The sequence below is a fragment of the Patiria miniata genome, unplaced genomic scaffold (assembly GCF_015706575.1).
Source record: "Patiria miniata isolate m_02_andy unplaced genomic scaffold, ASM1570657v1 HiC_scaffold_20, whole genome shotgun sequence".
Classification (NCBI taxonomy): domain Eukaryota; kingdom Metazoa; phylum Echinodermata; class Asteroidea; order Valvatida; family Asterinidae; genus Patiria; species Patiria miniata.
The window spans coordinates 40,875,690-40,890,657 of NW_024037059.1; the positions used below are offsets into that span (position 1 = coordinate 40,875,690).

Genomic DNA, 14,968 nt, shown 5'->3' on the forward strand with positions numbered 1-14,968 from the left:
GCGAACATCTTGAGAGTTATTGGTGGAGCTAACCTTCCTGTGTAAACTTACTCTTGATCTTGTTCTTAAAAATAATCTCAAGCCAATATGTGACTATCAGCGTACTAATGTCACCGTCTAAAGTGCTCCGTATACCAAACGAAAGAGTGTTTGGATTTTTACATAAAACTGTGAAATATATCAAGGACAAATCTAAGAGCAATTTCCCAGAAACAGTTCGGGATCTAACGACAGAATGATTTTCATTAGGAAAGCCTTGAGGATTTCGACGAGTAGCATCAATGTTCCACATAAATCATCTGCTTCCTTCAATGCATGTTTAATAATAAATAATTCTCTCAGTTTTTCTTGTAAAGGCTAGCTCGCTTTATTTCTATCCATCTCAACGTGAAGTTAAATAAGCTTTAAGCAGAGATACTTATATGACGACGTATTGTGAAAGATTGAATAAAATATTTGGGGGAAAAAAAATTGTGTGCAGTGACATCGCTTCCTATCCTTTGAATGTAATTTTCTGGCACACTAATGTTCAGCTTAGATTGTCACCTGATCGCATTAAACACTTCGAATATTATTACTCATGTTGCTCATCACGTGATACTGATGAGCAACATGAACCACGTGCAAGAATCTTCCTCCGTACTAGAATGAACAGAAATGTCGCCGAAGCGCTAACAAAGATGGCGGCGATGACGAGAAGACTGGCGAAATAGCTCCCAGTGGCGTCAAACAGTGAGCCTGGCAACAAAGCAGGAGAACAAAAATACGAATGGACGTGTTACTAACACAGAGCGAGAGGAACAATCAGTGGTTCTTGTCGGGGTTGAAGTCGAGCTCATCCTAGTCCCGAGCCCTGTTAATCCGCGTCAGATTCCGTAACACGTGGTCTTAAATCCAGTCTCAGGCTCAGGCATATAGCCTCGAGACCAAGTCCACATAATAATTAAGAAACAACTGGTTTCAAAACAAGGAAGGCTTAAAACAGTGAAATAAAAGTACCAAGCATAAATAGTCATTGTTATTACAATTTTGCGTCTTGAGCCTAAGCCTAGTCAGGTCAGACTGAATACATTTAAGAGTTATCAAAACGTCAATCGGCATCTCGTTTCCGAATTGTCTTAAGGAGGTTTTAGGCCCCTGACTTCGCCGGGGAATTAAGCTCGATATGGCTCCATGTCCTGTTGATGGACAACAAATCCTGTTAAGCTTATATCTATTTTATTTGGATATTGCAGCTTGCTCGAATAATTCTGCAGCTTGGGATGGAGCCGAAGCCACAGACGAGAACGAGGTTTCACAACTCCTAATATTATAGTATGTACCTGATAAAGGAGCACTGATTAGGACCCCGAACCCTGTTGGAACCAAAGTTAGAACCATGACGGTACTGGTTCCATACATCTCTAAGAACAGTTCAGCGCTTGCGGCAAACAATACTCCATATGTTCCCGCTCGCAGAAAACCTGATGCTGAAAGAGATATTGTGGTTTAGGCTTTAATATAGAACCCTTCATGGTTTGTTTTGATATCAGTGGTTGCGTGTAGGAAGACCGTGGACCTTAGATAGCAATAAGAATAAACCACATGTCCTCGGTAACTTTTGTCCGAAATGGTCCTCGGTGGTGATTTAAATATTCAATTGGGAAAAATGTTATCCGAATTAGCAACAAGAAAAATATTACACAAGGGTCCTCGGTAGGAAAATTTGTCCAAAATGGTCCTCGCAAGTGTTTTTAACATTTTCATTGGGAAGTCATGTTCGATGATGTGAGTGGATAAACATTGCCGAATACAATCCTTTTTCTTCGAGACAGGTATTTACTACAAACAAAAGATATAATGGAAATTCAAAACTAAGTATTCACCTATTGCAATTGACATCATCACAGTAAACGTCTTGGCAATGGTCATCAATCCCAGAGGAACGGCTGCAAGAAAACACGTGGAGACTACGACATACAGATACTGGAATGGCAGATGGTCTCCTATCAACGCAATGAGCATTTTCCCGACAAGTTCTCCTCCGGCTAAGGCCATAATGACGTAGGAGATCTGGTCGCTTTGAAGACCTCGTCCGGCCATGTAGCTGGCCTGCAAGAGAAGGGGCATGGCAATGCATGGTGTTAAATCCAAATGCTTGGACCGATCCAGTAAGCACCGCCCATGGTGTTCTGACCAATCACAGCCGTGATTTATGTCCGATGTGCGTGCACAAAAGTCCGACATGCGTGCACGCGCGTATGATGCGCGCGGCAGGAAAATGCAGTATGGCATTGGAGAGGATCAGGAGCACGTGTTAATTTGTCCAGTGCGTAGTGGGCGGGGCTTCCTGGATCGTTTGCGAGTTAGCCACGCCCCTTAGATATCCCTGTGGAATTTGTGTACGCTAAGTTTTGTTTGTCTCGGATATTGTGCGTTCCGCGTCGATTCAGTGTCGGCTTTTTCGGGGTTTTTAATCTTCATTATTATATGTTGTGGTAATTTAATATATCTCTATGAGTAAAAACCAAGCTATATGATATGCCATATATATCTTGTATTTAAAATTATCTCGTATCGGTGTTTTCTATAAGTAATTCATTTTGCCAAGTGCCCTTCTCTTAAAAATTTATGGATTAGTAAGGATTGGTATTGCACAAATATTGTAGACGTGACATCGGTAGTATGTGTGATTTCTTTTGAGGAATGCAGAAAACGGACCTTCTTTTTTAAATGGCTGTAAATATTCTACTAACAAAATTGATGTTGAAGAACGTCCATCCCAAGAACGTGAGGAAATTGGCAACAGACCACAACCATAACTCTAGACTTCGCATCATTCGCCACACCTCACACCAATCGTGCTTGGTATTGTAACCCTCACGGTTTGACACGATGGCGTCATCTTTCTCAGTCCTTTCCTTTTCCTCGTTCTCCTTTTCACAACTCTCATCGGCCCGTCCCCATTCCAGGATATTTTTCATTTCGTGCTCATTCTGTTCTGTGTCCTCGTATCTATTTTGCAACAGGGGGATGTCTTCTGTAGTCGGGGGATCGGTCAGAAGCAATCCGTCGGCGACGCCCACCACGAATATCCCTCCGCTGAGAACTCTCAGTGCATTGCGCCACCCATGGTTAGTTATGAGTATTGTCAGTAATGGGCTGAAGGCGAGCATACCTGCACGTTGGGAGAAACCCAATGAAATTCACTTATAAAAGTGAATTCACATATAAAAAAAATATGTACCTTCTCCCCATGATTTGTGCTATTTGAAAATCCACACCCGGTTTTATTTGATCATTTTCCCAAAAACAAAAACAAGAGTCGCATCTTCACCATTATCAATTGTTTTTATCATCTATTTGATTTTTAAATCGAAGTTTCAAAAGTCAAATTTGATTGCACACACGCGGATTTCTCAAAATATTTAAACAAAATTAATGTCAGTACCTGAGGTGGATCCCAACAAAGCGATTGCACTCGCACGGGCAAAGTTGCCCTTCGCAAACCATTCCAGCAACAGTTCAAGCGATGAATGAAGCGTGAGATTGGCGCCAACACCCGATAGGACTCCGTACGTTATGTACGCGTAGCCCAGCGCCGGTACGAATGACGTCATCAAAAGTCCTGCGCAGTACAGCACGAGCCCAATCAACGTGACTGCCCTCTTGCTTAGCCTCTGCTCGAGCAGAACGGTCACGGGACTGAATAGTCGGTATAAGGCGGCCGATAAAGACCCCAACCAACCTGTTAATGACAATAACGTTGTACACAAAATGTATCTAAAGGATTTGACTAATTAAAGTAGACCTATAAGCGTAAGACCCCCGACGCATTTGCTTCAATATCGTATTTAAAGGCCACCGCATTACGAATTCTAAAGTAAGTGATGGGAGACAATGATTCAACTTATTAATTTTAATAGAAATAGGGCGAAACATTACTAACAAGCACCTGATCGATAAGTCTTTACTAATTTAGCCATTTTCTCCTATATTTTTGTTATGAAAACCAATATTAGTATTCCATAGTCATCGCAATCGTCACATACGCTTAGCAATATCAATTCAAGGCAATACAATTGCGTTGGTCGCCGGACAACCAGCATAAAAAGAATTTAAAATGCATTAAGCTTACAGGCTTCTGTTTTTTTTCTTTCGTGAAAACGACACAAATCCACCATCCATTATGACATCGCATTTTGTCACAGACGGTTGGAAGCTCAAACTGAATATGGCATTGTGTGGGTCGGAGGGCAGGTAGCGTGACAATCAAATGCAGGCGCGGTTCAAGAGTCTATATTGGGGGGGGGGGGCTAGCAGGGGTGGATCCAGAAATTTTCGCAGGGAGGCGTGCTAAAAACGAGACTGTTTTTTTTTTTTCGGACAGTTAGCCTCCGAAAATCAATAGGGGGCTTGTACCATATCGTCGGCGTTTTCACGTAGTCGGGTTTTTGGGTGCTATTTTGACTTAACTCTGTGTTCTTAACATTTCTGCAAAGTTTTAAGGCTTATGTTTAATTAATTAATTACGCTATTTGCATAGGTGGCAAATCCGTTGCCCTCCGGAGTTTGTGTTTTCACCAAGTGGCGAATAATATAAAATGGAGGGTCCTTACAATTCCACGAACATTTGTTCGAGTAGTGAATACAAAGACCAACACAAGATATTAATATTATTGTACCCACATGGAATTTTAAACGGGCTTTTTTAGGTTCTGTGCAGTATTTTATCGGCAGAACAAGACGGCAGAACAAGACGTACGTTCTGAAATAAGTATAAGTAAGAATGCAATTTACAGTTGTTTTTTAAGTTTCTCTGCATTGCTTGGATATTTGAAGAAAACAAAATTGGATTTGTACCTGTTATTGCCGCAGTGGACTCGAACTCGTCCTGAAGACTCACATACAATATGCTGAAATTGAACACTGGTCCAAGAACGAGGAAAAACAGCGCGAATGTTGCCAGCGTGATCACCCAATGCCACCGTCGGAGACAGGTTTGTAGGATGGCCATTGCTGCTTTCGCGTAAGTCGTCAGTGGTCTCTTCGTGGTCGTGTAAAAGCCGGCTCTAAGTTCAGATTTATTGAACACCTTTTCCATGAGCACAGCACCATTCATGGTCCCCATTTTATACAGCTAGCTGTTGGTCTCTATAAGTTGTATAGTCACACAAAAACCATACAAAAAAATCACGGTGAACTACTTGCTATGGTCAAACACAACTGAATTGTCCTTTCAATTTTGGTCAAGGCCTCAAGCTCGTAGCACAATGCCCTCAGTAGACCGAGGAAGAAAAAAATTAAACGATCTGTATTTTCATGCATGATGCCAGCGGGGAGAAAAGAACCTGTACTCTGAATCCATTTCGGAGGTATTTTTATTCAACCAAGATTATTTTTAACGAACGGATATGGGACTATACTCGATCTTTACCTCAAGCAAAATCACAGAGCCATAAATCATAGAGAAAGGGTGAAGTGCTTTTGATGGAAAAGTAGAAACTTCATAAAATACGATAAAAGAATGAAAATTCATCCTTTTTTATTTATCTATGTATTTATTTATATATTTGTTTTGGGAAGCGGGGGAGGGAATAACTTACTATAGGTCACGGTCTTGAATCGACCTTCCCCCGAATCAAAACTTTCAAAGGTAATCTCAAGTCACGTGATCTTATTTCAACCACTTTTACTTTACTTCTTACATTTTATACTAAAAAATTGATATCTATAAATTATAAATGAATATTTATCTACACTAAGTGCACTGGTGGTAAATCGTTCTGGTAAAAGGTATGTCCTTCATTAATTAAGAATAGTGTTTGGCTGTGTTAATGGCGCATATGGTACACCGTCGCTAAGAGGCATTTTGCAAAGGAGCTACGTCCCTGCACATGGCCATATTGCAGGTGCTTGTACTTTTGCATTCGTCAGATATCAATCAGTAGAGTTGGAAGTCTGATAAGTCTGATACCGTAAGCTCGAAATACCCTACCTCATCATTGAAATCAACTGTTGGAGACACTTTGTCAAGATGGCAACTTTTACCGCTAGTTTCACTTTTGTCAAGCTTTTTACGCTGTTGGCGAGTGCGGGATTTCAGATTCTGCTAGCCGTCTGTACATGTCCAGCCGGCTGGTTGGCCTGGCAAGACGCCTGTTACATCTTGCTGCCTGACAAGATGGATTGGTGGCAAGCTAAGGAGGTTTGTGATCGGCCCGGGAGCAGCCTGTTTGTTCCTAACTCGAAGGGAGAAGAGGACTTTATCTGGCAGGAAATGAAAGTGAGGATGGCTGATTATGGAGCCGTTGAAAAGACTGATTTTGAATTGTGGTTTGGATGCAAAGATGATTACAACAACGGCTCGCTTTCGTGCCTCGGTATTTCCGGGGATCTTGTCTATAAAAACTGGGCATTTAGTGGACCGGATAATGTTAACGAACTGTGTGTCCGAATGGCTCAGAAGTTCAACGGTAAGTGGAGCGATACAATGTGCGGTGAGTTGAAATACGCCGCTTGTGAGATGCGCGCCTCTCGTGTCTCCTTCTGCATGCCGACCGATGGTGACGGCCATTGCCCGCCTCACTGTCTGCTCGACCACGGGATCAAGAACCTGACGACCGGAGTTACCGGATGTGCCTGGGCATGCTGGGAAGAGCCTCGATGCCACTCCTTCAATTTCTGGCAGAAGAAGGAAGAAAACGCGGGAATCTGTCAGCTCAACAACGCAACTCGCCTGCAGGCCGCTGCCGAAGATTACAAGTACGTGGAGGACTGCTACTTCTACGAACTGTAGCACTTTGAACTGCAGCTCGAACGCGTGAACTAATTTCAGATTTTCTTGGTATTTGTAATTTTAGTGTTCATTTGTCATCATTGATGTTTCATTAACACTGAACATTGAACACTAACATCGGCAGCTGCATTTTTAGCTAGCTTGAGTTCCGCAGACAATGTTACCTTGAGTATAAGAAATTGAACACAACATTTAGTACTTTGATAGTTCAAGTTAAACTATGGCCGGCATGTGTTTTTCGGTGTATTCATCGCATATACAATGGACCTCAACTAAAACCGAACATTTCATACAAGTGTTCATTTCTTCATTCAAAGGAACAACTTTGATTGTGATCATCTAGAAACTTTTTTAAAAATAATTAGTATATTAAGACTGTAATATTACAACCGCTTTGGTTGGCACAACCTTGTCGTATGGTGGCGCTATTTAATCACACTGATGATTTCAGAGTATTGCATCAGTCGACAACGTTACACCGTCACCAATTTGTTTGAACATTTTCGCGGTAAGCCGTAACAAATTATGTATTTTGATCTGAAATAGTGGCCACGTTAATAAACACAAACTAGGCTGGCGCTGATTTTCTGCCGAGCGCAGTATGGTAATGATTGTGAATTTTCCGCTATAGAGGGCGCGTCATTCTGTGATAAGACCTTGGTCTAATGAAGTCTCAACAGGGAGATATTATTCACGGTCGCTGTGTTTAAAATTTAACGTTTCGTAAAATTTAAGTACCAGACCAATTTCCATCGGGTACAACAAACCGTCGTTTCTTAGCAACTTGCAGTCAACAAAATATATGTGCACGCCGCCTGTTATAAATTAGTTATAAATTGATGAAATTTCAGGAGCACGTCAGAGCTGACAGAAACCCAAAGGCAGAGACAAGGCCAAGGTGTTTACATGTTACTTTTGATGTGTTTACCTCTTTATTTGCATTTTTAAAACCATCTGATTATTGGGGGCGCTCTTCAAAGTGAACAACACTCAATATCTTTATGTTCGTAATATACAAGCGGGAGGGGGGGTGTAATACTTCTAGTATAGCGGTTGTGAGGTGCTGATTATATTCTTACGTAAATCCCCCTGATGTCTTAATCTTTTTTATTTTTAAATTCCGTAGTTTTTTTTGTTACTTTTAACATTTTATTTATTTATTTTTGGCTTTTGCGGGGGGGGGGCTGAAGGAAGCACAACTCCCCTTGCCTTCCCCACCCCCTCCCACGACGCTTATGGATGGTTTAAGGATCCACTATTGCAGAGTAGACTGTTCTCATTGAGAGTTGGGTGCGATAAGGTTTTATTAGGTGCCAAATTTGAAACCATCTCATTAAAAAAACAAACGAATCTCCAATTGGAGAGATTATAATATCAACATATACGATATAAAGGTTTTTTGGGGGGGGGTGTGGTGGGTATTTTTGCTTTTTAGCAAACTTTGTTGCCAACCTTCTCCCAGCGATTGGTGAAGTTCTTAAAATTACTGTGAATTCTTCTGATTTGAGAATAAATTTCACTTTCGAAAGTTTACAGGTCGAAGAAGTTGCAGTTCCTCAGGTATTTCAGATCAATGTCGTCAGCCTTGATGCTGGTCGCGTTGTTGAGCTGACAGACTTTCTTGTCATCACCCTCCTGCCAGAGATTGAAGGAGTGGCATCGAAGCTCCGCCCAGCACGCCTGACCACACCCAATGACTCCCGCAGCCGTCAGGTTCTTGATCTCATGGTTGAGCAGACACTGGGGTGTGAAGCGCCCGTCAGCATCAGCTTGCAGGCAGTATGAGCGATGAGAGACGCGCATCTCACAAGCGACATATTTTGTGCAATTATTTTTTTTATTAGGTGCTGAATGTGCTTACTGAATCTATACTCATTAGTTTTTCTACAAAACGAATCTCAATTTTAAATAACGATAACAAGACTTAATTAAACTCATTACTTGCGCGTAATATTTCAAAATAAGAAGTTGAGGTCCATTCATTATCTACGAAGAATAATTGATGACGCCATTGATACTTAAATTGAGCTGTCAAATATCACTGTTGTTCTTCTGTTCTTAAACTCGAAACGATAGTGTCCTCGGAACTCCATCAGCTATGCAGCTAGCGATGTTAGTGTGCATTTAGAGTTCAAAGTTAATTTATTTACATCACGAATAAGGCAAACACCAAACAAGATTCACAAGAAAATAAGACAAAATCAAGTACGTTTTTCGAGTGCGTGGTGCATCTTTTGTTTTTAACTGTTACATTTCGTAGAAGTAGCAGTCCTCCACGTACTTGTAATCTTCTGCAGCGGCCTGCAGGCGAGTTGCGCTGTTGAGCTGGCAGATTCCCGCGTTTTCTTCCTTCTTCTGCCAGAAATTGAAGGAGTGGCATCGAGGCTCTTCCCAGCATGCCCAGGCACATCCGGTAACTCCGGTCGTCAGGTTCTTGATCCCGTGGTTGAGCAGACAGTGTGGCAGGCAATGGCCGTCACCATCGGTCGGCATACAGAACGAGACACGAGAGGCGCGCATCTCACAAGCGGCGTATTTCGAATAACTGCAATCACTGTCTCCCCACTGACCGTTGAATGTCTCAACCATTCGGACACAACTGTGATGAATATCATTCGGCTCACTATACATGTACGCCCAGTTTTTGTAGATGGGATCCCCATCTACATCTTTGCACGAAAGCGTCCCGCTGTTGTCGACATCGTAGCATCCAATCCACAATTCCAAGTCGCCTGACCGAGCGCCAAATTCCTGCATCTTCGCCTTCATTTCCCGCCAGATGAAGTCCTGTTCTTCCTGTGAGTCAGGAACGACCAGGCTGCTCCCGGGCCGATCACAAACCGTCTTGGCTTCCCACCAATCCATCCTGTCTGGCAGCAAGATGTAACAGGCGTCTTGCCAGACCAACCAGCCGGGAGGACAGACGGCTAGCAGATTATGAAATACGCCAAAAGTCATCAAGATCAGAAAGTTTGCAATGCTGAAAACCGATACCTTCATCGTATCGTTGGTGTGTTTTTGCCCCAAAATCTGTCAATGTGTCGATTCACGTTGAGTCAACTCTTTTATGTCTTTTGGGGATACACACCTTTCTCTCTGTCTCTTCCTTCAGGTTTCTCTCAGCTCTGATGTGTTGCTGAAATTTCACCAATTTATAAACCAATCGCTCGGTGCGCACATATATTTTGTTTACCGCAAGTTGCTTAGAAACGATAGTTAATCTAACCCGATTTATTATTGATTCGTGTCTTAAATATCACGCATAATTAAATTTGAAACTGAGTCTCCTTTTGAGACTTCACTCGGCCAAGGTCTAATAATATAGATACTGCGCCCTCTAACGGACGGGTACCGGAAGTAATCTTATTTTTACAATGGGCGCCCCAATGAAAATGGATGCCTGCCTAATTATTTTTTAATAACGAGGCGGCTACGTTTGGCACAGTAGCATGCTCTATAAAATGTTCGTGTGGGATTGAAATTCTTACTCGCACACACTTGCTAGCACAATGTGGATCCATGTATGGGAGTGTATCGATGCACTGTAAGTTGGAATTTCAAAATATTCCCTGCCAAAATAAAAATGTGACAGTTTCTTGCTGGACATTTTTCCCGAGTATTCCCCCCAAAAAAAAATATATATATGTTTTTAAAAGATAAGTGTCAACTTAACCCAGCAGTTTCGAACCCTAACTATGAGTTGGGGCGGAGGGAGAATATGCTTTAGTCTTTTAATCCACTCCGCTGAGATACGGCTTACTTCAAAAAATAACAAGCAATTATACCTTAGCCAGAGATGGTGCAATAATTCTATGGGGTGCTATGGTCCTGCGGTTACGGTGTTCGACTCGTGTGCCGTGGTACATGGGTTCGAATCCTGACGGGGAACATAGTGCTTGTGCTCTTGAGCAAGGCACTTAACCATTATTGCTTCGTCCTTCGGATGGGACGTAAAGCCGTAGGTCCCGTGTGTTGTGTAATGCACGTTAAAGAACCCAGTAACACTTATCGCTAAGAGAAGGGGTTTGCCCCGGTGTTTCTGGCAGTGGCTGCAATATGCGCCAAAGCGTCTTGTAAACCATTACAAGGTGCTACATAATGGGTCTCATATCTCTCATTAACTTTATTTACCTTTCTTTAATAATAGACATAATCTCCAGCGCCTTGAGTACCTAATTGATGGTAGATACGTGCGCTATATAAGACTCCATTATTATTATTATTATTAGTCTGATAGGCATGCATCGTGCTGAAACAGTCTCGCGCCATTCTTACGACGCCGTGGCAATATGAGAGGGCGTCCTAACTTTGCTTCCCAGTTTAAAGTTTGACGCTGCGCTGCATGCATTGAAGTGCTCAAGTGACAAGAACTCGTGAGGCCTGTAGCGCCCCCTTTGACCCTGATTAGAATTTAGAGGAAGGCAAAATGAGCTTACTATTGTTACAAATCCATTGGTTGCCCTCTACAGAAATGAAGCTCACCCTACAAGCCCCCCCCCCCCTGCACCTGCAAAGTTGACCCCAGTAATAAAGCCACTGTTTTAATGTGCAATTAATTTTTAAAAAAGAAAGAAAAAAAAGTATATGCATTATTTCAGAGCCCCAAAATGTTATAAGGCCATCATCGATAATACTTTTAAAAGAGTTTCAAGTTTTATACCACAATTTATTATACCACCAGTATTCAAGGGATGGTTAGTTATTGCGTCAATATGAGTCTTTCAAAGGGGATAATGGATCAAATGCTCTAGGGTGATTTTAAATCCATAGATCGAGGATCGTAGGGATAGGTGATGATTATTGAATGAAGTGAGTCATTATGCAAATTTCTGGTTGCCAATTATTTTTTTTTACAAAGGAACAAACCTATTGGCGGTACATTTTCGCCGTGATACTTTCAAATTCTGTCAGGGAGCCGATATATGACAAGACTCCGTCTGATGAAAACCAAACAAAACCAGTGGTTTAAGATGGGAAATGTGAAAGTGGAACCTCGTCATTGAAATTCACCTGTTTTTTCCAGCGCTTGGTGGCGCTGCATATTGGTAACAAAGACTAGTGAGTCAGTCAGGTTGATCAAGTCTCAGTCCTATAAAAGTGATTTCTGATCCGCTATATATGACGGTTATGCACTGACGCGAACTTCTCATTTTTGAATTTTGTGCGACACTTTTATTAGGTGCAGAATAAGGAACCTAATCTCTATTTTTTCCACAAAACTAATCGTCATTTTAAACAATAACAAGATTTAACTTATCACTGGAGCTTTTTTTATTACTGTTATTTCCTCCCCCTTGATCCCCCCCCCCCCCAGTGGCGTAGCCACGGGGGGCGTGGGGGGACACCCCCCCCCCCCCCCCCATTGGACTACTCTTCTCTCTATATTACAGTCTGAAAAGAACTAAGAGTTTTTCGAAGTCTTGTCGATCACGATCAAAACTGTAAGTTAAAGTTAATGAAGAAGTGAACATAATGTTTTCCAGTACTTAGACTCCAAACGACATTGTCTGCTGAACTCAAGCTATGCACCTACCGATGCGATACCTAAAATTTAAATACGAAGAAATCTCTCAAATTATTTTCAAGTGTTTGCAGTATTTTGTTACATTTCGTAGAAGTAGCAGTCCTCCACGTACTTGAAATCTTCGGCAGCGGCCTGCAGGCGAGGTGCACTGTTGAGCTGACAGATTCCCGCGTTTTCTTCCTTCTTCTGCCAGAAATTGAAGGAGTGGCATCGAGGCTCTTCCCAGCATGCCCAGGCACATCCGGTAACTCCGGTCGTCAGGTTCTTGATCCCGTGGTTGAGCAGACAGTGTGGCGGGCAATGGCCGTCACCATCGGTCGGCATGCAGAACGAGACACGAGAGGCGCGCATCTCACAAACGGCGTATTTCAACTCACTGCAATCACCGTCTTCCCACTGACCGTTGAAATTCCCAGCCATTCCTACACAAACGTGAAAATTATTTCCCGGTTCATTAGATGCCCAGTTAATGTATTTGGGTTCCCAATCGACACCGTAGCACCCAAGCATCCCTGCGCCAACACCGTAGCATCCAATCCACAGTTCCAAGTCACTTGTGGTATTGGCGCCAAATTCCTGCATTCTCGGCTTCATTTCCCGCCAGATAAAGTCTTGTTCTTCCTGCGAGTCAGGAACGACCGGGCTGCTCCCGGGCCGATCACAAACCTCCTTAGCTTGCCACCCACCCATCTTGTCAGGCAGCAAGATGTAACAGGCGTCTTGCCAGGCCAACCAGCCGGGAGGACAGACGGCTAGCAGAGTTTGAAATACCCCAACAGTCATCAACGTCAAAACGTTTGCAAGCAAGACAGACATCTTCATTCTTTGGCGTTTAACGGTCTTTTTTCCCTCAAAAATAATGGTCACTGTCTTCTCTTCGAGTTATAACCCCTCTCCCTGTCTCTTCCTTCAAGTCTGACGTGTTTCTGAAATGTCGCTTAATTATAAGTGATCGTTTGGCCTACACGAATCTTTTATTTACTGCAAGTTACTTAGAGACGAACGTTGCCAATTGTTACCGATTTCAGTGGGTACTGTTATATTCCGGAATTTAAATTTGAACAAAGAGACCCGTGGTTTTAATTTCTCCCTCTTGAGAATAGCCTTGACCAAGGTCCAATAATAGATGCTCACCCTCTCTAGCAAAATAGTCATATTATTTACAATTCATTGACCTCGCCTTCAATCGTGGATCTCCTATTGTCCTCCGCTGTTATACTTAATGAAAAGAACCCTCATAGGTTTTGTACACGACAATCATCCAATCGTGAACCCATATTGTTCTAAATCGCTCTCCAATTAAAAAGTTAGAATTAATTAAGGATTAGAAAGTTTATAACGCTCAGCACAGATACCATGCCGACTCATATATCGAATAGACCTTTATCGTGCTGACACCATTTCAGTCATGTTCCCTGTATCCAATAACAGTACTGAATGATAATGTTTTCGTGCAAAAAGGAACCAGACTATTTTTCCTTCAAGCCTCGCTTTGGTTACGTTGATTTAAATTGGAAAAATCAAGATGGCCGCAACATGATAATGGTCTACAGAAAATAATAACCTTCCATCTCGAATTCTCAACTAAATCTGGAGAAGTGTTGCGGGCCTATGTGTGTATTTTCATTAGACCATTATCTAGGTTATTTTTTTTAATACAGCCAAGTTGAGGCAACCAAACTCCTCGCCCACATGGTGTTATTATTGTCCATTCGTTGCTTGGAGACGAACCAGGCCAATATCAAAAGCGAACAAAGCTTCCAGTTTTCCAGCCAGTTCGGTCTTTTGTCATAAAAATGAAATTAAAACAAGGTGGACTCCACCGTAATTGGAGACAACAAATAATATGACACGCCAGCAGCAAGCAAAATATTGTTTTGCGGAAACAATATATTCAGGTCAGTGCTTCCTTACCTGAATTACTGGTAAAATTGATGTCAACGGCTTCATAACCCAATGTAAAAGGCTAAGCAATGAATTTTACTTAAGGAAAACATTTTCTGCAGCTTTCTACTCCTCTTAAATTTCAGCTAGTTGACATCCCTTTTTGGTTAATTTTATTGAAAAGTGCACTTATTTTATAGACAGTTTAATTTGTCCATGTTTTACCATCTGAGGGCGCTCTTGCTGTGATATCATTTCAGGAAGACCCTGTTTAGTTTATGTGTTTTCTGTTAAAATTGTGAATCCAGTTTTGCTCATTGAAAGCATTTGTGGGAAAAGATTGCTCATTGCTAAAGTTTACTGCCATGCCATTGCTTACTGCCTTGTACTGACACAACAAACAAAAAATCCACGACAGCAAAGTATTATCCGAAATTCTGGCAACTTTTAGTGTAGAAATAACTGTAACATTGAGGTGTCTGCCCGAATGATGACATCACAATTTCGCTCATGAATATGGAAATTTGCATTAGCATTAGCATAAAAAACAAAAAAAGGCACCAAAATGAAAATAGGGTTAAACGGGACACAAAGGTGCATTTTCAAGGAGTGCATTAAAACAATTGCATTAATGACCCTTACACCTGTTGTGCCCAATTAACAAAGCATACAACTGTTTAGATGATGGTGTCTTTGTTCCCTTGAGGTGAAGTAATTCACCTGGAAAATGCCCAAATAATTACTGTTGGCCAATGTATAGGCATAGGTTCTTAATATTTTAT

At 41.9% G+C, this 14,968-nt stretch overlaps 2 protein-coding genes across 2 annotated transcripts; both read right to left on the bottom strand.

Annotated features, from left to right (window-relative positions):
* Window positions 1-62: 62 nt before the first annotated feature.
* On the bottom strand, window positions 63-5,119 carry LOC119729218 (monocarboxylate transporter 13-like). The gene is made up of 6 exons (XM_038201789.1): window positions 4,843-5,119; window positions 3,431-3,727; window positions 2,736-3,157; window positions 1,866-2,091; window positions 1,323-1,469; window positions 63-738 (listed from the first exon to the last, which is right to left on the bottom strand). Exons 1-6 carry the CDS (start codon window positions 5,108-5,110, stop codon window positions 575-577), a joined length of 1,524 nt encoding a protein of 507 aa, XP_038057717.1. The 5' UTR covers window positions 5,111-5,119; the 3' UTR covers window positions 63-574.
* Window positions 5,120-12,293: 7,174 nt separating this feature from the next.
* Window positions 12,294-13,124, bottom strand: LOC119727114 (lectin BRA-3-like). Its single transcript, XM_038198976.1, has one exon. It carries the CDS (start codon window positions 13,122-13,124, stop codon window positions 12,381-12,383), a length of 744 nt encoding a protein of 247 aa, XP_038054904.1. The 3' UTR covers window positions 12,294-12,380.
* Window positions 13,125-14,968: the final 1,844 nt, after the last annotated feature.